This window comes from Rhineura floridana, chromosome 2 (assembly GCF_030035675.1).
Source record: "Rhineura floridana isolate rRhiFlo1 chromosome 2, rRhiFlo1.hap2, whole genome shotgun sequence".
In the NCBI taxonomy this organism is placed as follows: domain Eukaryota; kingdom Metazoa; phylum Chordata; class Lepidosauria; order Squamata; family Rhineuridae; genus Rhineura; species Rhineura floridana.
The window spans coordinates 9,355,328-9,382,640 of NC_084481.1; the positions used below are offsets into that span (position 1 = coordinate 9,355,328).

A 27,313-nucleotide genomic window follows, 5' to 3' on the forward strand; every position below is an offset into this window, starting at 1 on the left:
GGATATTTGAATTCCTACATTATTCTAGCGCAGGCCCGATCCCTTTGGACCATATGTGGTATGTCAGCCATCCATTCTAGCTTGCCAGGAACTTAATGAAATCCACTGGCTGTGTTTCCTCCCACTCACCCACCCTTTTTTTTTTGCCGTGTCTGGACATGTCAGGTTTGTAGCATCAGAAGAATAGGGCACTACAGAGAGAACGTCATATGCCATATAAAGAAGCCAGTTCGTATCACAGGGATAAGCAGTGGGGTGTTTCCCAGATGATATGGACTACAACTCTCATCATCATAATCTCTACACATTGGTTAAGATGGCTGGGGCTGATGGTAGTTGTAAGTCCAAAACATCTGGAAGGCACGACATTGCCCACCTCTGCCATAACTACTAGGAACACTATTCAGACACATCTAACCTCTACCGTTTTAATACACAGTAAACTTTTACAGTAATTTTAATGACCTGACAACTGAAGATAGTATTGTAAAAAGTATTTGTTAAAAGAGAATCAAATGCTAAAGAAATAATGAGGGGGTAATAGGATGAATGCGGTACCTCTTCTGCACAAAGTCTTTGGCAGTAACTAGAAGGTAAGTCTCTACGTCATGCCCAGTGAGGTTATACAATGTCCGGGAGAAGAAAGTCCTTTTGTGAGGTGGAGTAAAGTTAGGTTTTGGACAAGTCTACGAAGAAAAGAGAATTGCTTTTTATACCTAAAAAGTAGGTGGTTAGGTTTAGCAAATAAATCATATAGATGCACAACTCACATTATTGCCCCTAGACCACTTATCATTCATAGCAGGCATCATAACATTTAGATAATATTAAAACAAGAAAAGTATTTTAATTAAATTTATTTATCTATTTAAAAATGGATACATAAAACGTGCACATTTAGTCTATTTGTTTTCAGCTAAACACATGCTTTTCTTCTATGCTGATTCAAGTGTGACGACAATTAACATTAAGGAACCGAACAGTCCTTAAAATCAAACTATATGTGCACCACAGAATTTCTATAGCACCTGTTAATCCTGGGTTGAGGACCCACAAGAAGCTCTGTTTATATAGCACCTTCCTAATTGGTGGAAGTGGGGCAAGAGCAACTCCTGTTTGGGTTCTTTTGTTTGTACTCCAGAAGGAAGATAGAGTTAGGGTCCTCCAGACGGCTAGGCTTGTCTACCTTTACCGGTGCGCAATACCTAACTTCCTTCTGTTGTAAACTGATATGCTCAGGGAAGCTGACCTGCCCGTCCATCCTTTGTTTTCTTTTACTTCGACTGTCCAAGGAGAGAGGAGACATCTCAGTCTTTGTTCTCTCTCCTGAGCCATGAGGGCAATACCCAAGACTGGGCAGTACACCTCCAACTTAGTTAGTTAGAACTAGGTATGCCTTTCCTATCTACTGTGTATGTCTGTTAACAAAGTAGCTTTTTCTTATTTTACCAAGTCTTAAGTCTCAGTGATTTAAATGCAGGGTAAAAGCCTGCTTCTTAGGTAAATACACACTGACCACTGAGTTACCCTGCGTATCCATAACACTAATCACAGGAAGTGCAACCTCTTTGGAGTACATAATTCACTTCTCTTACTCCTTTGCACTCTCACTTTCACTTAGTGACACAAAGGTACACATGAGCAGTAAGGGCCAAACCGGAAGTGAAGTTAACTGTGTAAATGCAATTAAAGTGCATGTTTTGTTGTGTACATGGCAGCCAAGGGGAAGCCTAAGACAGCTCCAAGCTGTAGGGGTGGGGTGGGGAAGTTTACTTCTTTCTTTCCCTGCCATGGTCCCAGGGCCAGGCCTACCAATAGGCAGAATGAGGCAGCTATCTGAGGCAGCAGATGTTGGGAGTGGTGGCAAGATGCTGGAGGAAGGAGGTGTGTGTGTGTGTGTGTGTGTCACATGACCAACTCTGGACCTCCTAAGTTAGCCTGCTGCCTTCTGATAGGATGGAGAACATTGCTCATATTACCACTGTTGTACCAAGGTTCAGCGGCCAGCCCAGTCACCTTCTGAATATGAAATAGTAGGGGAGCACCATCATGTCTTGTGCCTCAGGCAGCAAAATGTCTTGGGTTAGCCCTGCATGGTGTCAACAAAAACCCATTGCACTAATGGGAGCTTCCCTTGAAATGTGAATAGGAACTTCCAAGAAGTTTTTGTTTTTTTTGTCACAACCATGGCAGGGAGAGAAACAGTTGAAATCTGTCCCTCCCCCCAGTTCCAAAAATTGTGTACAGTAATTGCATGTACAAAATTCTGCACACAATGGGATTTAAGCATATACAGGGGTAGACAAGATGTTTGAGAATGTTGGGAGGAAGGGTGAGATCAATTCCCACCTATGATAACTATATAGCTCCCATAATGTCATGTGTAATACTAAATCTAAGAGGAGCACTTAGAGAATTGGCCTCTGAAGATGATCTGTTGGAAGTCAGGCTTTACCTGTTATCTTTTGGATGGAGACCAGTCTTGAAGGCACCTGAGTCCAATGCTCAGCTTACAAAATCTTCACTGGCAAATGCAATTCACTTATTTATTTCCATTTCCTTTCTATGGCATGGGTATTACAGACCTGCTTTGCTCAATGTGTAAAACAAGTGTAAAATCGTGCATATTGGAGCAAAAAATCTGAATTTCGCATATACACTCATGGGGTCTGAAATGGCGGTGACCGACCAGGAGAGAGACCTCAGGGGTGTAGTGGATAGCACGATGAAAATGTCGACCCAGTGTGCAGCAGCTGTGAAAAAGGCAAATTCCATGCTAGCGATAATTAGGAAAGGTATTGAAAATAAAACAGCCGATATCATAATGCCGTTGTATAAATCTATGGTGCGGCCGCATTTTGTGTACAGTTCTGGTCGCCTCATCTCAAAAAGGATATTATAGAGTTGGAAAAGGTTCAGAAGAGGGGATGGAGCGACTCCCTTACGAGGAAAGGTTGCAGCATTTGGGGCTTTTTAGTTTAGAGAAAAGGCGGGTATAAAATTATGCATGGCATTGAAAAAGTAGATAGAGAAAAGTTCTTCTCCCTCTCTCATAATACTAGAACTCATGGACATTCAAAGAAGCTGAATGTTGGAAGATCCAGGACAGACAAAAGGAAGTACTTCTTTACTCAGCGCATAGTTAAACTATGGAATTTGCTCCCACAAGATGCAGTAATGGCTACCAGCTTGGATGGCTTTAAAAGAAGATTAGACAAATTCGTGGAGGACAGGGCTATCGATGGCTACTAGCCATGATGGCTGTGCTCTGCCACCCTAGTCAGAGGCAGCATGCTTCTGAAAACCAGCTGTCGGAAGCCTCAGGAGGGAAGAGTGTTCTTGCACTCGGGTCCTGCTTGCGGGCTTCCCCCAGGCACCTGGTTGGCCACTGTGAGAACAGGATGCTGGACTAGATGGGCCACTGGCCTGATCCAGCAGGCTCTTCTTATGTCCTTAATGTCCTTTATGTACAACAGAGCTTTCAATAAGACTGAGATCACAATCTTATGCATTTTTACTTTGGAGCAATTCTCACTGAAACCCGTCGGGTCAGGCTGCAAGGCTGCAATACTTGACTTCAATGGGATTTAAGCATCCTATTTGTGCATAGGACTGCAACTTGAGGCTGTAAATCCCATGCAGTTATTTTGAAATAATTTCCACTGAACTTAACGGAATTCATTTCTGAATACAGATGCATAAAATTGGACTGCAAAGCAGTTTAACTCCTTGAACCCTGGGCTTAGCTGGCTTGTTGGTGAAGCAGCCCTGTGACTGTACAGCATTCAGAAGAAGGGCTCCTTTGATGCTAGTACAGCCTTTCCCATCCTGGTGCCCTCCACTCTGCTAGCTGGGCCTGAGGAAGGCTGCAATATAAAGAGAAATATCTGTTCATACCGTAAACGGCTGTACAAAGCTGAAAACGCAAGCCTATTTTCAATTCCACAGACAGAGACAGATAGAAAACAGTAAGTCTTGGCACCAGTTTACCCAAGGTGGACTTGAACATGCAACTCATTAGTATGCATCCCATGTTCAAATTTGCAACCCCTGCAGCCAGCCATTCCCTCATGGAACAAGTTCATAAGAACAGAAAGTCCCTGATGTTTATTTCATATTTATCTCTTCTCTTTGAGTTCTAATTTAACGTTACCTGTCTGTTGTCTGTGCAGTTGCAGACAGAATACTGAGCACTCTGGTTCCCACTGAACAGCCAGTCACCAGGCACATCTTCCTTGAAACATTCTCTGAAAGTAAGATTTAACACTAACATTTCCTGTTGGCAGGTATACAGATGACACATAGTAATATGGTGGCAAAATCCTACATAATGTATGGCGCTTGGCTGAAGATCACCTTTATTTATTGATTTTCCTGAGAACCCCCAACAAATCCCACTTGCTTTAAGGGGACCTACGTTCACTCAGCCTTGCCTTGTTCTTAATGTTCTGCCTATTGCTCCACCAATCTCTTTTTAGTTGTAGAATTGTGATAGAATTGCAAAGGTCTAATGAGGCTTGCTTTAAATTCCTTAGTAAGAAACTTTAGAAATTAACATTAAAACTACAAAATTATCTTGAAAGCAGAAGGGAGTGCCATGTGTGAGGCACTGCACAGGTGAAGCGTTAATTGTCATACTTGCTTACTCATGTACAGTCTGCACAAATACATCCCCAAGTAATAGAATTTTGCTAAATCAGTTCAGGAATAATCAGAAGCTACTGCAAAGCTTTCTAAGTGAAAACCCATCATGCTCTCCCACACACACAGTTTGGGTGAGACATGTGGATCAACTGTTGTGATGCAGAGTCTCCTACACATTTCAGCTTGCAACACCAATGTGTGAATAAGGCTTGTGTAATTAAGGCTACATTTCTATACACATTTACCTGGGAGTAAGCCCCCTTGAGCTCAAAGAGACCTGACATTTAAGGTTCTAATCCAGCCTTTCCCAACCAGTGTGCCTCCAGATGTTGTTGGACCACAACTCCCATCAGCCTCAGCCAGCATTGCCAATGGTCAGGAAAGATGGGAATTGTGGTCCAACAACATCTGGAGGCACACTGGTTGGGAAAGGATTTTCTTCAGAGTGAGTCCCATTAAATGCAAAAGGCCTTACTTCCAGATAAACATGCATAACTCCAGACTGCCAAAAATAATTTGAATTAAGTGGGCTTACTTCTGGCTAAATAGGCATAGAATTGGGCTGCAGGTCTAAACTTTCCAAGTGAGTGTGCTTTGAGTAGCAGCCTTAGTAAATGCAAGATATTTTAAAAATGGACTTGTTTAACAATATGACTGTTGTTGGAGTGGAGACTGGTTTCAGTGTGATACCTGAATATCATAGCTTGGCAGATGATCAAAGGATGTCCCTAATGCGGGATGACTCTACATTCTTGATAATTTCCCTTCACAGATTAGGAATTTAAAAGAAGAAAATAACTACTTACAAATTACTTCTATTCAGGCATGTGCTATCTACTCCAGGGAAAGCAAGCATTGAAGCAACCAAACCATCGGTGGTTTCATTATAATTTCTAGGGTTTTAAAAAAGTACAAAAAAAAAGTTAAGTGTACTTTCATAAGAGACAGAATAGTCACATATAAGCTGAATAAAATAAGCATAGTGAGAGTCAAACACTATTTTATATCCCAGTGCAGCAAACATGGAATAGATGTGAAGTTTTAGCACAGGAATAGGACCACTTGTTTGCTATGTTCACAGTGATACAAATAAAAAGCAAATGCTTTGCCAAATAAAATTTTAGGCTGTGATCCTAAAAGCAGTTAGGGAGCAATTCTTCAACTATTGCTCTAAAAAAATTTCACTGTATCACTCATAAATGCGGTTTTAAATGAGAACTATCAACTTCTATTTCATAAGACCATTTCAGTAAGGGACATTTCTGTCATAGGGAGCACTCCAAAAAGTTTGTACACAGTACACTGAAGTCATTCTGAAGTGTTTCTCTATAAACAGTTCCTGAAGGTGAATCCACAAACTACTGTTTAGAATTCAATTCAGCTGGAATTGAAAAAGCAGTCTGGCAGTTCAGCACAATGGTTGTGTTGATACAGAAATGTATTGGGGGCGCGGAGGAAAGTGCATGCATAGTGATAACAATTTTCCTATCAAGAGGACCTATGCCAAAACTGTAGAAACACAGAAGAATACAAAGTAGCAATTGAAAGTTTACTAAACAGAGCTGCTGAGAGGAAATGTTTAAAGTAATTGTGATGCTCTGCATAAGTGTTTGTTTTGTGGCTTCAGTCCTGTGGAATTTGGCAGTCTCTCTGGTGTGTAGAAACACTTGGACATAATTCCTTAGTATTCCTAATGAAATTGCTGAAGTAACACCACACACACAAACACACCGGTTGACAGACCTGGAGACTCTTTTTACCTTTAAAGCAGCCACAGTGTATTTAATAAGACATGAGTCAAAAGGCAACACTTGGCTGCCACATCTGAGTAACAAGCAAGGGAATTGCTCCTTAGCAATAGGTGAGAGGAAGTGGGAAACTGAGTCAGTACCATGAAAGTGTTTGGCTGCTGACTGGCCAACACAGCTCTGTGTGGCTGCTGAAGGGCGCCAGCACGCAAAACCCTACTGACCAGCCAGCAGCTGCGCTTCTCTTGCATATTGCTGACTCGGCCTCTTACTCCATCTCATGATGAGTTTGTGATTTGCCTCACAATAGGATTTCTAGAAGCTTGACCATACAACAAACGTTGGTCCTTACACCAGATCTGTAATGCTAGCTTAAAAATATAAAAGGGATATTCACCCAAAGAAGTCTGCCTGGCTGGAGGAACCATACAGAGACTGGGAGAGGTGGAGCGCCGGGTATTCTGCCACCTTAGTCCTCAGGGTGCCAAGGCCCATGGCAGCAGTCACAAAGAGAACAGGGAGGATAACCTGAGCAATAAAACCTTTCACATTGCGCCGGGTATGGTGGAACCTCTTAATGAACAAGGCTGTGGACCTCCTCAGCAAGAGAGGAAAGCTTTTTGGCTTCCTATTTCTCACCAGTGCTTGGTCTATTGATAAAAAAGGGAGAAATGAGATATTATGATACATAAGCACTGAGTTTTGTTCCCTCCTCATACTTGCATTCACCGTATTTATCCCACCAGAACATGTGAGTTTGTTTTACAAATGAAGACCCAAATCCTCAACAATCCTGGCAGCTGGTAGCTGTTGCACAAGTGCTTCCCTCCTAGGAGAGATCCATAAGATATTTGACTGGCCAAGAGCATGAGTATATCCTCTAAAGCAGTGATTTCCAAACATTCCCCCCCACACACACATACACACACAAAGCACTTGAAAATTGCTGAGGGTCTTGGCAGATCACTTGATTATTTTTCTGCCTGTTTGTAGCAACTGCAATGCACTGTGCTAGATGCTGTATGATTTTTAATTGTATTTTTAAAGACATCCTGCAGAGCGCCTAAATGATGCTCAAGGACCAGAGTTTGGAAACCCTTGCTCTAAACTTTTTTGTTTTAATGAGCCTCAAGTGCACTCATTTGGCCCTCTAACACTTGTGGAACACATGGAAACCTCATGGCAGATGTATGGAATTATGGGCTGCACTTAACACAGATGGTGGACTCCGCACAGGGCAAAGAGTTCCACTAACATGTGGATAACTCACACTACATTTGCCACATGCAGCTTCCCATACTAGTGGTTTTGTGTTAAAATACTACACTAGGAGGGTATGAAAGGACCAATGCAGACAGCCCCATGTCAGACAGTACAGCAGGTGTGAGAACCCTCATTATGGCTTTGCAGCAATTCCTGCTGCTGTGCTGACTTTGGCTTCCTACAGGCTTCTGAGCTCCAAATAGTCTGGACTTACTTCTGTAATGTGGCGTATTGGCCAGATTATTGGATTTAGACTGGGGTGGATGGGTACATGAGTTCAGATTCCTGTCCTACCACAAAGCTTACTGGATGACCTTGATCCAGTCACGATCTCTCTGCCTAATCTACTTCACACAGCTGCTGTTCAGATACAGGAAGGGGCACACGTACACTATCCTGAGTTCATGGATGAAGATTGGGACAAACACACTCTGTGTGTTTGACACCCTCCTGGTGTGGTTGTTATTGTTATTAACTAGATTTATATCTCACCCTTCCTCCCGGTAGCAGCCCTAGTTGAAGTGAGAGGAATGAGACAGCAACAAAGAATTAAACAATGTTTAAATGAATTGGGGATTTTTTTTCTGGTGAAAAGCAGAAGCTAAATACTTCTAAATAAACAATGTGCCATCATGTGCCATGACCACACTAACACTGCTCCCCCAGAGCTCCCAACTGTGCCAACCCTGTGCTCAGCCCTCTCCATGTGTATGAGGCTGGTCCCAGGCCCATATCTAAGGCTGGAAGAAAGTCACAAATTGAGGAAAGGTGATGCAGCATGTGCCAATTGACCCAACAGGATCACAACAGAGGTGCTGCCCCACCTGTTCCCAGGAATGATGCCAGAGGAGCGCCAGGCAACAGAGACATGCCAGGAAGGTGCTTTCTACAAAAACAACACTGTTTTCCCATCTAGTCTGGGATTGTCTACTTAGACAAGCAGCGGCTCTCCAGGATCTCCAGTATTCACATCACCTGCGACGGAAGATTTTAACAGGAGATCCTTTTCAATAGAGATGGCAGGGATTGAACCTTTAGCCCTTCTGCCTGCAAAGCATGTGCTCTACCACTATCTTTGGTCCCTAATCGCACGAAAAATGGCAGTCACAAAGTTATCTGGAGAGGCAGCACAAAGTGGAAGCACATTAGCTGGGGAGGTAAAAGTTTAAGTAGTTCCGTTAAGGAAGATTCCCCTGGAGGTTAACTAGGTGCCTAAACCCAGGAAAGAGAAGGAAAGTTTAATACTGCTTAATTCCCTTTCCTTGGCCCGAGGAGGTATCTCAATCCAAAAATGATGTGCTTCCTCCCAAGTCACTCAGTGGCCACTCAAAACAAAATACTGGTGGTTGCAGCCTAAATGCACATCTGGGCTGTTGTATTCCGGCACTCATTGGACCTGCTAATATCCATAGATCCAATGAAAAAGAAGGGTCATTGTAAAATAGAGGTTGAAGGGGGGGGAAACAAGCAAACTATAAAATTCCAATCTACATAGAGACTTTACAACTGCAGGCATTTTTACTTTTCCTAGGCAAAATGTTTGACATTTATGCATTATACCAATAATATACCATACTTCAAAATTGTACAGCACAAGCTGCAACTACAAGATAACAGTAATGGAAGCTTCTCACAGAAGATATTTCTGCCTATCTGATTCACAGGAGACTCCTAAAAAGGAGAAGAGAACATTGTCTCCTAGGATGAACATACACAACATTTGCCACAATAAAAATGCTGCTCATCTGAGATGTCATGCCCCTGTCCCCATTAGATTATCTACACTTGCACATGGAAAGTATAGTTCTGTTCTGAAAAGCCTGACTGAAATACTGTCACGAAGCTCCATATGTCTCCTCTTCATAATTTCCATACCTGCTGTGCGCATTTTGTGTAGCCACAGAGCCAGTTCAGTACTTAAAACTGGCTACATGGAGCTCCTTTCACATGCAGTCATGTGGGGGGGGGGAAGTCTCATATGGCACAACTACATGGACAGCAATAATTCATGTGAACATGATAAACAGTTTTTTTTAACCCAATAGGTATCCATTTTTTACCCAATATGTTTATGTGATTAACCACTGGAAAGCAGTGCATGCATTTCAGCATTGTCCTGCTGGGGTCAGAAGTATCTGTATTATTTGCTGCCCTGGACACTCTTGGGAGGCTTTATTGCTCTGAACTAGCCCACAGAAAATAGAGTTGACCTAGTCAGTAATAATATTTAACTGCCTAAGGTATTTAAGGCCTGGTTCTTTACACTGAGATAATTGTCTGGGCTGTACCACTTCAGACTACACGTGGGGGCTAACATGAGTGGTTAATTTTTATATCTAGCCTAGAAGCCTTCTTCTCAACATCTAATATACAATATATATAGGCAAATGGTAAAGACACATCTCTTTACCCTGTCCTTTGGCTCCTGAGATTATGTTTCCAGAACCCACCCTATTCTTATGATTGAAATGTGTTTTCATTCTTTTTAATATTGTATTTTAGATTTTGTAACCTGCCCTGGAACCTACTGGTGAAGGGTGGACAATTTTTTTATTATTATTATTATTATTATTATTATTATTATTATTATTATTATTATTATTATTATTATTATTATTATTTTACAGGAATATTCAGTAATGTGAGCTCCCACTTGCACTGAAGTAATACAGTCTAGGCAGAGGTGCACCACCTCCCTGAGAACTAGGCCTACAATTCAAGCTGGTTTTTTCATTCCCATACACAAGTAAAAACTTCTTAAAGCAACTTACATCTTCAGAGATATGATTTTATTTGTGTGGTGCCCCCTGGTCCTTGCAAGCTGTTGCTGATTGGGGCACAAATTGCCAGGTTTAAGAATGAAGCAAAAAGTTAAATATAACTCACCCTCTCCCAAAAAAGGTGACTGCTCAGAATGAAAGGGCCTATTGGATACTCTATTTAAAATGAATTTATTTGCAAAATCCTTGCAAAATCAGTTGGATTTATTCCTCAATAAGCATGCTTAAGGCTGGGCCTGTGACCCACCCAGTCGTCTTGATAAACTTCTTGGTTATAATCAGAGCTTGGAAAAGTTACTTTTTTGAACTACAACTCCCATCAGCCCAATCCAGTGGCCATGGTGGCTGGGGCTGATGGGAGTTGTAGTTCAAAAAAGTAACTTTTCCAAGCTCTGGTTATGCTGCTTGTCTAAACAAGGTGGTGGTCAAGGACCTAGGAGGCCATGATATAAGGCTGGTGGGCAGCGTGTGGGGGGGGGTGTCATGAGTTGTGCAGGCCTGCATTACAGCGTAGTTAGTCATGTTTATGTCAAACTGTTTGTTCTTATATATCAGAAGCCTGATAAACCTCCTCACCAGTTTTTGGGTACACTCGTTTTGGGAAACTATGCCGCCCTGGGCTCTTACTGGGAGAAAGGGTGGGATATAAATCAAATAGATCAGTGATTCCCAACCTGGGGGCCGCAAACCAATGAAAAGGGGGTCGCGAACAAGAGTGCAGACTGCAGAGGAAATGCCAAGACTGCTGCCGCCCGCAAGAACAGAGGCGGGGAGGACAGAGCCTGCCCGCCTACTAGCCGGAGATTGTTGGACTCCTACTCCCATCAGCCCAAACGAGTGTGGCCAATGGACAGGCATGATGGGAGTTGCAGTCCAGCAACATCTAGAGGGCTACAGATTCTCCATTCCTACACTAGAGGGTTCACTTTTCAGCACGCATGTTCAGGATTTCAGCACATGAGACAGATTTCTCCCTGGAGGTGGGGTGGGTGGATTCATATTCGAGCTCGCTTACAGAAAGAAACCAGTGATCCATAAAAACTCTTGGTTCAAGTCCCTGCTCAGCCATGAAGCTCACTGGGCAATCCTACCTCACAGGATCACTGTGAGGACAAACTGATGTGCTGGGGGGGGGGAGGGAAGGGAGGAGAGACCTGCATGCAGCCTTGAGCAGCTGTGTAGGAAAAAGAAGTGCGGGGAATAAAAATGAAACAAATAAAATCCTCTCTTCTGGGACCTTGGCTAGCTTGCACTTACCCACCTCGCTATACGCCATACGCACCACCCATTCCAGAGTATTAAAAGAGCCCAGCGGCTCGCAGAGCTCCGGGTGGCCCACGGCGAAGACTTCCACCTTGCAGGCGCCCAGGACACAAGCCACCAGAAGCGCATCTCGCCCGCAGCAGAAGAGTGCCAGCTCCTGCCTGCTAGGCACCACTTGCTGCGAGCCGAACGGGTGCAAGTTGTACAGCTGCACCATGGTGCCTGCTGGACCCAGCCGCTTCCCGGGCTCCAGCCACTGCTGCGAGAACTTCTGCCAGGGGAACAACCGCCCCACGCTGGTCAGCTGGCAGGCGGTGTCAGCCATGCCCCAGATCCCAGCTGCGGCTTCCCACAAAGGCAACATCTTGGCCATGCAGTGCTGGCTGAAACCCAATACGGAGCCCATTTATATCCCCAAAAACAGAGGTGCCGGGGTTCACACCTGGAATCTTATACAAGGGATAGCCCTGCATCTGATGACTAACAGTGCAATCTTATACATGTACACTCAGAAGCAAACACCCATTCTGTTCGGTGGTACTTACTCCCTGACAAGGGTGTAGTCCTCCATGGTGGTGGTGGGGATGTCTTTGCCCTTTACTTTTTTGGAAGCAGGGTCCCGGAAGGGCCCCTAGGTCTCCAGTGTCCTACTAGCCAATTAGCATGAAAGGGGAATATGTTAGCCACTGAGAAGAGTCTTCTAACTTGCTTCCTTGCCTTTTCCTGCTGATTGGAGTGAATCAGAGTGAAAGGAGGTGAGTCAGCCGCTGAGAAGACTCTTCTCAGTAGGTACTGTAACATGCTTCCTTTCATGCTGATTGGTTCCTAACCGTTGGAACGTTAAGCCACTCAGGGAATTGTAGCTCTCTGAGGAGAACAGGAGCCTCCTAACAACTCTCAGCACCCTTGATAAAGTATACTTCCCAGGCTTTTGGGGGGGCAAGTCATGAGTATTTAAAGTGGAATAATAGCAGAATAAATGCATGGTGTGAATGTGACCTGGTTTCACTCTTCTTCAGAATGTGGGTTTCAGAAGTAATTATCCGAGCAGATTCATTTGGAGAGGGACCTGTTCTGGTGGGTGGGTACGTGAGTGAGTGAGTGTGTGTGTGTGTGTGTGTGTGTGTGTGTGTGTGTGTGTGTGCATGCGCACCAGCACGCCTGTGCGTATGGGTGTGGATGGGTGTGTTTTGGGAGCTCCTGTGTGTGTGTGTTTTGGGTGTGTGTGTGTACATGTATGTGTATGAGGTTGGTGCGTGAAGCCCCTAGTTACCTAAGTTGACTATCCTTGAAATTTTGTTATACATTGTTTATATTCTGTAATCTGCCCTGGGACTTTCTGGTGAAGGGCAGATAATAAATATCATCATATTTGTTGTTGAGATGAATAAAAAATGACATTACTTAACACTTCATTGTGTATTTTTTTCCAATCAACAGATACAGTTTAAAAAGGGGGTCCCGTACTCATAAAGGTTGGGAACCACTGAAATAGATAAATAAATAAATAATAAATAATAAAACTACAAAATTGTATACTGGGGCAAAATTTCCTACTATTTTTTGTTGACCCTCCTCCCTTTCATAGATTTTCATAGGGTAAGCCAAAGCATTGGGCGATCGAGCTCAGTATTGTCTACGACGAACAGCAGTTCTCCAGGGTTTCAGACAGGTGTCTTTCATAAGTTCTACATGGAGATGCTGGGTTTGGACCTGGCATCTTCTGCATGTGAATCAGATACTCTGCCACTGAGATAACCTCCTCCCCCTCACACACACCTTTCCCCCCATGTTTAGGTTCTATGTTTTATGCAGGAAATGAGATAAATGATTTGACAGGTGCATTGGTGGGGAGCAAGAGGTCCAAGGTGTGCTCCTGGGAATCCTCATACTTTTAACCCCCCTGGGAGCAGCCTCCCTCACTCTACACTGCCCTAGGTACTAGGAGCCCTTCCTTATTTGAGACTCTTAGCCAATGCAAGTTTGACAATGTAGCTAAATATTTATCTGTCAGGGACCTAATCATGGATAAATACCATCTCTTTCCATGAAATTATTGGAGTTCGTGAAGAAGTCATCATTCTCCAGAGAGCAACTGGCTGCCTCTTGGGACAACTCCGCATCACCTTGTTCATCTTTTGCCAGGTCTTTGGTCAAATTGAGAAACACCTGCATAATGGCAAAAAGAAAATGCTTTGATTTCAGTTCCTCAAAATTCTGTTTTCCTTCTGACAAGCTTTGTTGACGTCATTGGTAATTACTCTAAACTGTCTACTACAGTTTTTGAAGAAGAAGAAGAAGAAGAAGAAGAAGAAGGAGGAGGAGGAGGAGGAGGAGGAGGAGGAGGGAAAGGGAAAGGGAAAGGGAAAGGGAAAGGGAAAGGAACAGAGAAAAGGAAGAAATGGAGGACTTTAAATCGCATTGAGTTGTTGGGACAATGTATCTGGTGCATCGTCTGTTGCAAGAGAACAGTGCCAGGTGAGGGTCTCTGTAACTGATCATTCTGTGAATTCAATCTGTTCATGAAGGCTTGATTTCAAGCAAACCTGTAGCACTAAATCACCACTAAAACTGTTTGCTTCGACAGTAAAACTGTGCAGTTCAACAGGACTGCATTTGTGATTTGGCATCTTCCCCGAGTCCATCCGCAGCTTCTTCTGCCTCCTTCCTCTGGAGGAAAGAGCCTAGAACATAACCCACTGTCAGGGGTCAGAAGACCCTACCAATCCACAGAGGGGCTGGCACCTTTGCCACTGGCCAGGTATTGAGTCCATTTGCAGCATCTTCGGCTCCCTCTGTCTGGAAAGAAGAGCCTGGTGACTGCTGTAAATGTCCCTATGCATCCCTAGTATAATTTTCCCTTTGTGTAGATGGATCAGTGGATCGATGGATGGGTGGACTGATAAATAAAATGCATGTTCATACGATTAAGGGCAAATTATGGCAAACTGTTCAACATCTTGGCTCCACTTTTTTAACTCTCATTAAATTTATCTAATTAATGTGTATCCCACCTTTCAGTAAAATTATCATCAGATTATCCACAAGGCTTTAAGCTCATAAATTCGCAATAAAACAGCAATCAATAAGACATCAGAACAAAAAAGCAGTCATAAAACAAAATACTAAGAGCTCATTAGATATTAAAAAGTGTTAGATGCTCACTTCTTCTACAGTGCTGTCTGAAATCCCATAGCAGCCAATATTGAGGTCACTTAAGCCACTGTCCAGGCCTCTCAGAAGAGATTGGTGGGCTGAAGAGACTTTATTGTTAAATGGGGGAAGTACATATACAAGCTCTCCCCCAATATCTTCCCTGAGATAGGCTTCTGGAAGATGAGACTGAATCATGGCCGTCACTGCAGAGGTATCACATTCTTCTGCCAGGTTTAGGGTTGGACTCTAGGGGAAGGAGTGAGAGAAACACAGCACAAGAAAATAATCTCATGTGAGATTTTGATTCTCCAGACATGCCACTTCAATAATACCAAAGATACTAGAATCCAGAGCCATTTTTAAACAATTAAAACAGCAACAGACTAAAAAGATTAAAACACATGTGTCTGAATAGGCTTCCCTAAACAAAAAGATTTTGAGCAGGCACAGAAAGGAGACTGTCTGATGTCAGCAGGCAGGGAGTTCTAAAGAGTAGGTGCTGCCACAATGAAAAAACCATTTCTTACAAGTGCAGAACTAGTATTTTGCAGCCCCTGTAACAGGGCCTGCTGCAGATCAAAGTGCTTGAGTAGACACATATAGGGTAAGGCGGCCCCACAAGTAAACTCATCCCAAGCTGTTAAGTGCTTTATATACCAATAGTAACACCTTGAAAGTGGCCCAGTAACAAATTGGCAACTAGTACAGATCCCTAAGCAGAGGTGCTATATGCTGACAGGGTCTCACTCTTGCCAGCAGTCTGACTGCAGCATAACTGCAGTTTCCAGGTCAAGTGCAAGGGAAGCCCCACATAGAGTGCATTGCTGTAATCCAGTCTTGAAATCACCAATGCCTGAACTACTGTGGCCAAACTCTCCAGGTCCAGGAATGGTCATAGTCATTTTAGCAACTACAGCTGACAGAAGGCACTTCTAATCACTAAAACTACCTGGGGATCGAATGACAGCTGAAACAAGAAGCACCCCCAGACTTCGTACCTGCTCCTTCAGTGGAATGCAACCCCGTCCAGGGCACGCAATTGGCTTCTGGATTTTACTATTACCTATTCTTAAAACTGATGGGTTCATAGTAACCACTGGACACGTATCTATATCATGCTCATCAGATGCCATTTCTTCACTTTCCTTTTTAATCTAGTGTTACATCAGGATTGAAAATGGTTAAACATTGTCATAACCTGTAAGAAATTCAAGTGTTTGGTATAACAATTCCAAACCTTTTTTTTAGTGAGGGTCAGGTGATATCCACTGCCAAAAGTTTCTTTGAGATAGAATGGGGACCCACAGCACTTGAGCCCTCCATGTTCCAAGAACGCAATCCTGTCACTCAAGACCTCCGCCTCATCCAAGTGATGGGTAGACAAAATTATTGTCCTGCCTGGAAAGAACATATAAAAAGGCAGGAGATATATATGTATCTTGCAGTCAGGTTTCATAGGCAACAAGAAGCATGACAGACATTGGCAAATGGACACAACGTGACAGTACCTGCTGTCTAGAAGATGAGTTGCTCAGACTAAAGAGCAGGTCCTTGGCTGAGGCTTTATTAGGGCCATATGGCACTGCATTGGCTTCCTGGGTTATCTCAGCAGGAGCCAAGACAACTGATAGGACATGTAGTGCTTAAAGGGCACCCTCTGGGTAACATAGTTCAGCCTGCAACTCCTTTAGTGTATAGGTTGTCTTACTGATGCAGGAGGAAAATTGCTGGAGCCTGGCCACCAGATATACCAATTTCAGACCTCCAGCATCTTACAAGAATAATATTTTCATGATAAAACTACCTATCACTCTATTCATGAGTTTTAACCATGATCCAAGCTCACCCTGATCCCTAAATTATTTTACAGGAGTGAAGGCTACTTTTGGAACTATTGCTTTCAACAGCTGGAATGCCAACTTTTCTGCACGTTACCTTTTCTGTTTTTTGATATAATCTCCCAAATGCCTCTCCTTGAACATGGATCGACCCCAGTAGTCGGTTCATCCAAAATCACAACTTTTGACCCTCCAAGGAGTGCAATAGATATTGACAGCTTTCTTTTCATCCCTCCTGATAAAGAGCCAGCCAGTTTGTGGCGATGGTTGTATAATCCCGTTTCCTTCAAAGTCCTTCAAAACAACACCGGGGGAGGGGGGCAGGAGGGAAACAACAAGTAAAATTTGTTCTGTTGTATGTAATTAAAACAAAGGAACCTACACATATCAAAGCACCAAAAACACAAATGAAAAAGTGCTTACTTACAACTGGCATAATCCAGGACTATGATTTAACATGATGTTCAGACTTGATTTTATTAATTTTGCTTTTTAAGATGCTTCAGAACGTCTGGCCAATGTGTCAAGGTCAAGGGGCAAGAGTTGCTATTTGGAACCACAACATATGCTTGGCGGGGTTCCTGCCATGGCAGTGACACAAAGGAGCTACACACTCATAGTGAATGGATGGCAAAGGCTGGTTTATGCTGCTAATGTGGCACAAAGCAGCCTTAGAAAAACTGGTCAGTAAAACCAAATGAAAATGACAGTAATAATGAGGAAAAACTGCCATGCAAAAGCTACAATTCTTGGCAACAGGGATTAGCTTGTGTGGAATTAAAATAACCAAGCTGTAGAGGATTCTGGGTATCCGAAAATATGCTTTCTGCCTGTGTCTGAGTGCAAAAACTGCAGGGTGTGGGAAAGCAACTGATAGAACAGTTAGCTAAGCAAAAATGTCTTTGTAGTTTCTTGCATGTCCTTGAAGTATCTTGTTTATGACAGTACAACCGGCCTGAAAGTGTTACAACCGTATTTAGCAAGTACTCCCTAACAGGACCTGCTAGTCCCTAACAACTTGTCCTAGCAATTTATAGATAATCAGAATGCTTTGAACTAAAGAAATTTCCTGTGTATTACACATGCTCAAAATGTTAGAGTTTCATCCCTGAAGTCTTTGTTCCTTGAAAACTATAAAGGCCTGCACCATTTTGTAGAAAGGCAGAGTCAGGTGCAGTTTTTCTGCTTGACTCTCTAGTGCTGTATGCTTTGAATAAGCTTGCAGTCTGCTTCAGTTCAAATTACCTCCGAGTGAATTCCTCCACACTTGTCTTGGATTAATGTGATGAAACCCTGATTTCACTACCAATATTTCAATAGGCTTTATTCAGCTAAAAGAAGCAGCACATTTTTTACCCAAATTACACCCTGCTCTTCAATCTTCCTAGTAAGTTAGGGGACATCGTTTCCTCTGTGCAAACTTTTTATGCCACTTCGATTAAACTAGTCACTAAGTCTTGAGAAACAAAGTTGTGTGCACTGCAGATGAATGTTGTCAGGCCAGGGAAAGCAACAAACAAACAAAAATAATACTGGATTCTGATTTTGATGAGAGAGAAATTTGGTTTGGTTCTCTTTTTAATGTAAACTTACCAAATTCACACTTTCTGAAATAACGCATGCACCAAAATTCAACTATCCTGAATTTTACAATGCAGTTTTTCAATGAAGAAATGTATATATTAGGAGAAAGTGTACATAAAAACACATATTTTAGTGAAGACAACATACAAAACTACATTCTATTATGGAAAACCGCTTGCAAAAGCAGTTTTATTTAGTGCATATGCTCACTAAAATGCCAGTGAATTTTTGTTAAGACTTTAAAAAATAATAATCCTATCTGATGTAGTAATGTGGTGAACTGAGCTTAAATATGGAAAAAGGAAAAACTGAAAGAAATCAAAATGGGCATATTGATTTATCCCTACTTGCAGCTACATACAATATATACGCAAGATCTCAGGTTGTCTCAAATTATAATGAAAATAGAATATATTGTTGTTATCTCTTTGTTTCAACAATATATAGAAAAATTGGGGTGGAGAATTAAGAACTAAAAACAGAAAGGTCAGGATTTGAGCTCTGTGTAAGCTAGAAAGAATTACAGAATCAAAATGAATTTTCCAGCAACGACTGTGAAATGTGAGGTCCTAAACAAAATAAATGAAGATATGTTCATGCTATTGTTATACTACCACAGGGTCATACTAGGCATGATGCCAGCATCCATGTTTGTTGTTCACATCTTTATCCTATACATAAGGGTGTGTGGGGGTGTGTATATCTAATTTTAGCATCTACTGGGACACATGGGTGAGGAATGTTGAACTTTCCCTCGCCTTATTTCCTCGAATGCCCTATGTAAGCAGGATAACTTCCACTGAGAAGAATGAACTTATCATAGTAAGTTCAATATTCACTCCCACTCCCCCACCCCTTGTTGATGGTATCCTTGAGTGGGATGGTCAGTTTAGCACAACCCAAACAAAAGATCTGCTCTGATGAGTGAGTTTGGACCAGGTGGATCTTGGGCTGCCCTGGCTGAGCCAGGGCTCAACTAGGGTTACACTGGCAGAACTCCCTCATCCTGCCTCAACTGTGGGCAGCTATGGCCAGATAAAGATATGCTGAAGCTCTAAGCCATGTCAAGATTCAGAGGCCCCATACCATAAAAAATAAAGAGGGAAAAGGAGGTGGGAAAGTGGCATGCAGGGATTAGCGGAAATGATGCCTGGTGTGGAATGGGACTTCAGAATGTGCTGGTAGGCTAGCTCCCATTGTCTTCTCTTGAGGTCTGAGGCAACCTGTGGAAGATGCAAGTAGCCCAGAAGCCCTGGAAGGGAAGTTGATGGGGTTGGGTGTGGGCTGGGATGGGGAGGTCAGGGTTCAGAATTTTGGGGGTGGATTTTATATGAAAAGCAATTTACACCAAAGCAATTTCAGTTATAATAAAACTTCTTAGTTATCTCCAATATATTTAGAGGACCCTCATAATGTAAAGCCATGGTTTACTTAGCTTGTTCCTAAATCCAGCACTGGCTGTGGGGATACACCAACATAACTCCCTCAGTTCATCTGCACTGGGACTATGCTGGCTGAGCCGGGGAAACTGAAGCCTCCCCCCCAAAAGAAGCATTCCAAGGGCTTGGCAAGAAGTGGAAGGGGGCAAAGAGAGACTTACACTTATGCCAAACCTCTTTCAGCTCAGTCACGTGACCGGGCAACTTGGCAGAACTTATGCTGGCAAAACTCTATTTTAAAGGCCTGTTTCCCCTCTGCCAGGTTCAGATTGGCTCAGCCAGCAGTAGCCACTCTTGAATGGAGCGTGAAACAGGGGTAACGTACGCTGGCTTAATTTAAAATGTCTTCATTTAAGACGGTGTAAATTCTGCCACCTTTCTAAGTTTAGGATTGCTATTAATCTGCTCAATAATTGAGCAGACATGGTTGGGACTGCATTATGAGTGAGCTTATAGGCACACCAAGGATTCAGTGTACCTACTGTATATCTCTCATGTCATTTTTTAATATTTTTATTTTTATTATCTTGTTTTTATCTTAAATATTCCTATAGTTACAACTAGTGCTACAACTTTTTAAAATTATTTCTTAAGTGAACATCTTTCTACTATGTAGCCAATATGGAAACTACCTTGTACGCTAAATGGATATATTGTACTTGTAATGCTTTCTGCCAGTGCAGTGCAGTAGAATGAGTGATGACTGTGGACACTGAGACTTTCAGTACAACCCTGTACATGACTACTCAGAAGTAAGCCCCACTGAGTTCAATGAGACTTATTACCAGGTGTGTGTGCGTATAAGACTGCAGATACAAGTCTCTCAATATGCTACCTAACTTAGGAACTAAGAGCAGCCCTGCTGGATCAAGCCCAGGGGCATCACTATCGGGGTGCGGAGGGTGCGGACCGCACCCGGGTGACACCCTGAGGGGGGTGACACCCAGAGCCGCCCCACCCTGTGCCGTTGGCCAGCAAAGGAACCGAGAAGCGCTCCGGGTCGGCGCAGCCAACTCCTCCTCGGAGGCGGGTGGGCGAAACCGACAGCAGGCGCCCGCTCGCTGGTGGTGAAGCAGGGACGGGCCTTCCACCACCAGCCTGGAGAGCACGGTGAGTGTGTGTGTGTGTGTGTGCAAAACCAGCCACCCCCATCCATGCCCTGGGAGGGTGCGCGCCGTAGGTCCGCACCCCCCCGCACTCCCACTGGTGACGCCGCTGATCAAGCCAAGGTCTATCTAGCCCAGCATCCTGTTCTCATAGTGACCAACCAGATGCTTATGGGTATCTTACAAGTGTTCAGAGATGTACTGCCTCCAACAGTGGAGGTAGAATATAGCCATCGTGGCTAGTAGCCATTGACAACCCTATCTAAGAATTTGTCTAATCCTCTTTTGGCGCCATCCAAGTTGGTGGCCATCTCTGCCTCTGGTGGGAGCAAACTCCATAGTTTAACTATGCACTGTGCAAAGAAGTACATTCTGTTGTCTGTCCTGAATCTTCCAACATTCATCTTCATTGGATGACTCCCTATCTATTTTCCCTATACCATGTATAATTTTATACACCGCTATCATGTACTCCTACTCACTTTCCTCTAAACTAAAAAGCCTTAACTGCTATACTGATCATTTGGGCTTCCCTTTTCTGAACCTTTTCCAACTCTACAATATCTTTTTTGAGGTGAGGTGGCCAGAACTGTGCTACTTATATGTCTAGTTTAAACACTACCAGAAACACATGCAAGTTTCAAATAAGCAATAGGAGCTTCCTGAAGGTGATAGGGATGTAGGAAACATACAGGATTGACACTTCTGTCTGTTACATGTGGAATGATGTCCCTACAGGTTAGATCTTATTCACAGCTATAGCTTACCCCAACAGGTTTTCCCTAAATCACAATAGATTTCCTCCTCAAACAGAAATATCCAGCAGCATTTATAGGGCAGGAGGCACAGAGGCATATGAAGACTCATCATAGATTCTCAGGAACCAGAACACAGATAAACATGAGTTATGCAAAGAAGATCTCTATCTTCCTGGTTTCAGACCAACCTGACGCTTTGTAGTTTTCCCCCCAAGGTTAGCCCTCAAGGCCAAGCTAGGCAATGTACAAGTTTAACTGTACATACAGTGGAAGCTCGTTATAATGCATCTTGTTGTACCACAGATTCAGATGTACGGCAGGTATGATGATGTCCCCCAAGTAAAATACTGTATACAGTATGGTGGTTCTCATTATAATGTGGAACCCCTACAATGAGGGTGCATCCTTTGTCTCCCATCCTGTGTTATAATGAGCTTTCACTGAAAGGGAAATTTAAACCAAGGGATGTTGAATAATCAATAGGGGAACACACTGACTGACCAAGATGAAATAAAAGGAAGATGGGAGCAATACACTGAAGAACTCTATAAAAGAGATGCAAGGATGACAGATTCATTCATGGAAGAACCGTATGATGAAGAACCAGAAATTTTAGAATGTGAGGTAAAAGTTGCTCTTAAAATACTTGGAAGAAACAAATCACCAGGAACAGATGGCATACCAATAGAGTTGCTACAAGCTACTGAGACCGAATCCGTCCAAATTTTGACAAAAATATGTCAAAAAATATGGAAAACTAAACAATGGTCCACAGACAGGAAGTGTTCAATATACATCCCAATTCCAAAGAAAGGGGATCCCAGGGAATGCAGTAATTACTGAACTATTGTCTTAATATCCCATGCTAGTAAAGTAATGCTCAAGATTCTACAACAAAGGCTCTTACCATATATGGAGTGAGCAGTGCCAGGTGTCCAAGCTGGATTCAGAAAGGGAAGAGGCACCAGAGATCATATCGCAAACATTATATCGGATAACGGAACGGACCAAGGAATTTCAGAAGGAAATCACCCTGTGCTTTATAGATTACAGCAAAGCCTGTGACTGTGTAGATCATGAAAAACTATGGAATGCTTTAAAAGGAATGGAGGTGCCACAGTATCTGATTGTCCTGATGCACAACCTATACTCTGGACAAGAGGCTACTGTAAGGACAGAATATGGAGAAACCGATTGGTTCCCAATTGGAAAGGGTGTGAGACAGGGGTGAATTTTATCACCCCATTTGTTTAATCTGTATGCAGAACATATCATACAGAAAGCGGGATTGGACTAAGATGAAGGAGGTGTGAAAACTTGGAGGGAGAAACATCTATAATTTAAGATATGCAGATGATACCATACTCTTAGCAGAAACCAGTAATGATTTGAAACGAATGCTGATGAAAGTTGAAGAGGAAAGCACAAAAGCAGGACTACAGCTGAATGTCAAGAAGACTAAAGTAATGACAACAGAAGATTTATGTAACTTCAAAGTTGACAACAAGGACATTGAATTTGTCAAGGATTATCAATACCTTGGCACAATCATTAACCAAAATGGAGACAATAGTGAAGAAATCACAAGGTGGCTAGGACTGGGGAGGGGAGTTATGAAAGAACTAGAAAGGGTCCTCAAATGCAAAGAAGTATTACTGAACACCAAAGTCAGGATCATTCAGACCATGGTATTCCCAATCTCCATGTATGGATGTGAAAGTTGGACAGTGAAAAAAGCGGATTAAAGAAAAATAAACTTATTTGAAATGTGGTGTTAGAGGAGAGCTTTGCACATACCATGGACCGAGAAACAGACAAATAAATGGGTATTCGAACAAATTAAATGAGAACTATCATTAGAAACTAAAATTATGAAACTGAGGTTATCGTACTTTGGACACATCATGAGAAGACATGATTCACTAGAAAAGACCATAATTCTGGGACAAACAGAAGGGAGTAGCAAAAGAGGAAGGCCAAACAAGAGATGGATTGATTCCATAAAGGAAGCCACAGACCTGAACTTACAAGATCTGAACAGGGTGGTTCAAGACAGATGGAGGTCGCTGATTGGAATAAATTACAGCCCTATTTGAAGTAACTGTTCTACCTTATACAAAGCACAATCCTCAAAGCGAAAAATGAATATATAAGGGGCATAGGACCAAAAGGAAGACAGCATACAATGGATTTTGTTCTCTTTATAGCCACCCTGACGTACCTTTGAACTTCGTTATGTAACTCCTGCTTGCTCCAGTGAGGCACCTTGATGTATCCATATAAAAGCAGGTGCTCCTTCATAGTGAGGTAACTAAATAATACATTGTGCTGCATGCAAATTCCCATGTTTTTCCTGATGATATCCTGGTCGGTTCTGATATCTTTGCCATAAACAAATATAGTGCCAGATGAAGCAGGGAACAAACCTGTTAGAATAGATCTAGAAATAGGAGATATGGGGAACAGTTTAGACATTCCACATTTCATTTCACAGGGTATAAGAGCTAGTATTATGTATTCACTCACTGCTGCAGTGGTGGCAGCTGAGCTATAAATGAGAAAATCCCTGGTTTAAATCTTGCCTATGCCATTAACTCATAAGGTGGCCTTAGGCAAATCTGCCTGTCCCAGTTTTAGACTTTCATCTGTAATATGGAGCAAATAATAATAACCTATCTTACAGGATTGTTGTAACGATTAATATATGCAAAGCATACACTACAAAGGAGAACTATCGTTGCAAACACTGCTAGGTGAGGATTATTCATTGCAAAGGAAGTCACACTCTTCCACGATCTTTTTCAGACTGGTTTACATATACACTATGAGCCAAGAAGATGAATGCCAGTCTCCCTTTGATTAGTACAATGCAAACTATTGTTGATGTTTGTCCAAACCAAGATCCATAGTTTTATATGGGTTTTGGTTATCCTTTGAAAACTAAAAATGTTGCTGGCTGCATCTCCTAAATTGTTTTTTTAAAAGAAACAATTCAGAGTTTAAATATTTCAAGATTTTGAATATGGAAAGCTCTTCAAACTATGACAAAATTTCATTTCAGCTCTGTCATAAGATTGCTCTTTGGTAAGCAATAACAACAGACTGAACTATAAACTACAGTTCAGATCCTGAAATATACTCAAGTTGTCTGACATAGATACACCCACAAAACTGGAACTCTAATGACATATTAAGACACCCTATGCAGTACAGGATTTTCCTACAGACTAGCAAAACTGAAAACCTACCGAATTTACCCAAAAGGTTTTCTGCTCCCTGCAAATCTGGTGGGTCTTAAGTTTGGTGGGAATTGACAGTCACTGAGTTAGTGTATAGTGTGATTAGTACAAGCTGTTACTGCAGGTCATTCTCCCTCTATGAGCATCAAAAAACAGGCCCTGCTGCAGCAGTGCATAGTTTTACAGTAATTCAACAAAATGAAAACCTTTAGCATCTACATGTGTGACTGCTTATACATCTGTTGGCCTAGGAGCACAAAATTCCCTAAATGTTCTTGTCAGTAATGATAAGAAATCTGTGAAACAGAGACCTGCTGAGATAAAGAACATTGCAAGTATATGGCAGAAGACAACTTTGAAAAGCAGATCTCAGTGACAACTTCTGATCTCATCTTAAAACATAAAAAGTTGCCACTGATTCTAACATTTATCGTTACTAGCTACAAAGCTGCATTTCTTGTGGTTCTGAGCAACTCCTCTTCAAAGGAAACCTACATTGTGGTAGTTTTTCCAGCTCCATTGTGACCCAGCAATGAAGTTATGTTTCCTTCATAAAAGTTCAGGTTGAGATTCTGAACAGCGGCTTTGGATTCATAGATCTTTGTTATTCCATGAAGAGAAACTCCCACTTTCAGGTCAGTAGGCTCAGGTTCAAGGTTAGAAGGCAGAGCACTCTGAACATCTGTAAAACAAGAGCAGGAAAATTTATTTATTTATTTATTACACTTGTATACCGCCCCATAGCTGAAGCTTTCTGGGCGGTTTACAGCAACCAAAAACATTAAAACAAATATAGAATTTAAAATACATATTTTAAAAACAATTTAAAACACAATTTAAAAATTTAAAACAATATAAAACAATTTAAAACACATGCTAAAATGCCTATTGTTTTGTACTTGAGACTGTGGAAATTTGCATATGGAACATATGGAGGGCTTTCAATAAAAGAAAACACAAGAAATGGTAGCTGTGTCTGAGTTGCATGAAAGTGTACCGACATAAACAGGTATGTGAGCTGGATGATCGCTAGAGCTGGATGATCTCTAGAGCTGGGAGTTTGAATTTTGTTATAGGCATAGGAGAGGGACATATGTTGTATATACATGTTATAGCACATTTGACATGTCAGTAGGAAAAAGAAAGACATCGCTGTTGGAAAGGATGCTAAGCCTTGCATCAAAATTAAATGTACATGACTGTACACACACAACTTTTGTAATACACCATAATGCAGCAATGTGGGTTTAAATTAAACAGATTTAACAGGAAATTTAAGAGCAGTGGTTATTTTTTACCACAGAAGGATATGGTTCAAAATGGGTAACCTTTGAATAGCTGCAACTGTTACATTTAAATATGGAAATGACACTGTGTGTATATCTAAGGAGAAACAATTTCCATTTTGGCTATCTGTGAGGAAATCACCCTTCTTCCACATCAGTTTTCAGTTCTAAACTTGCCTTTGGGTATCACAGTGGATAGTAATCAATTAATTTACCCATAAATTATATTGTTTTAAATTTTTAAATTGTGTTTTAAATTGTTTTTTAAAAGATGTATCTTAAATTGTATTTGTTTTTAATCACTGTAAAACGCCCAGAGAGCTTCGGCTCTGGGGTGGTATACAAGTATAATAAATAAATAAAGAAATATTTAAATTTTCAAAATGTGAAACACAAATATGCCCAAATACAGGCAGATTATGATGACAAATCTAAACTATGTTACTTTTAAAGTTTACCCTTCTGCTCAAGATAACTCCTCAGCTTTGGGTTCTAGCAAATATCTATGTTACCTTTCAATACAAGCCTAACAGTTTATGGCAGCAGGATCCAACGTGGTGCCCTCCAGATGTTGTTGGACTACAACTCCTATCACCCCTGACCATTGGCCATGTTGGCTGGGGCTGATGAGAGTTTTAGCCTAAGAACATCTCAAGGGCACTACATCAGCGATTCCATTGTAAGGTAAGTGAATCTATCAGGAGATATTCTCCACACTTAAAAATGTTGAATACATACACATCTTTTCAGGGAATGCGGGCTGTTTTCTCAAGAAGAAATTGGTGAAAAAAAAGCTTTTCCTCTTCTCGTTCCACAATGGGATATAACCATAGCGTTCTGCCCAATAAGATGGAAGGAGTGGAAAATACCATGGAGCTGCCATACCATACTTGCCTGTTTAAAAATAAAATAGAGAAAGGGATTTGAAAGATGTTGAAGAGTTACTCTGTAGTATCTGGAGTTCAGAACAATGTTTACATTATTTATACTACTTCAAGCGCAAAGAAAGTGGTAGTGTGAATTCATCATTTTCCCAAAGTATATTACACATGCATGTTATGTACTTCTGACCAAGTGAGTGTGTTATTTTGCTCCCTAGGTTACCAGGGTGATGTTTGTGTGTTTAGGGTACTCACAGACCACATGGATGCCACTATGACATCAAAGTAATTACATGAAAACCCACACACACATTCCTGAATTTATCTA

At 42.0% G+C, this 27,313-nt stretch overlaps 1 protein-coding gene across 2 annotated transcripts in view; it reads right to left on the bottom strand.

The window, feature by feature from the left end:
* The window catches only part of ABCA12 (ATP binding cassette subfamily A member 12), a 176,381-nt gene that overhangs the window by 56,991 nt on the left and 92,077 nt on the right, over positions 1 to 27,313 (bottom strand). For both annotated transcript variants that reach the window (XM_061607702.1, XM_061607703.1), the window contains 11 exons: positions 26,843 to 26,998; positions 25,314 to 25,500; positions 23,801 to 24,019; positions 16,790 to 16,986; positions 16,092 to 16,252; positions 14,864 to 15,100; positions 13,735 to 13,867; positions 6,790 to 7,042; positions 5,451 to 5,537; positions 4,154 to 4,247; positions 559 to 686 (listed from right to left, as the gene is read on the bottom strand). In XM_061607702.1, the coding sequence (XP_061463686.1) occupies positions 559 to 686; positions 4,154 to 4,247; positions 5,451 to 5,537; positions 6,790 to 7,042; positions 13,735 to 13,867; positions 14,864 to 15,100; positions 16,092 to 16,252; positions 16,790 to 16,986; positions 23,801 to 24,019; positions 25,314 to 25,500; positions 26,843 to 26,998 (1,852 nt within the window). The remainder of the gene's footprint in view (positions 1 to 558; positions 687 to 4,153; positions 4,248 to 5,450; positions 5,538 to 6,789; positions 7,043 to 13,734; positions 13,868 to 14,863; positions 15,101 to 16,091; positions 16,253 to 16,789; positions 16,987 to 23,800; positions 24,020 to 25,313; positions 25,501 to 26,842; positions 26,999 to 27,313) is intronic.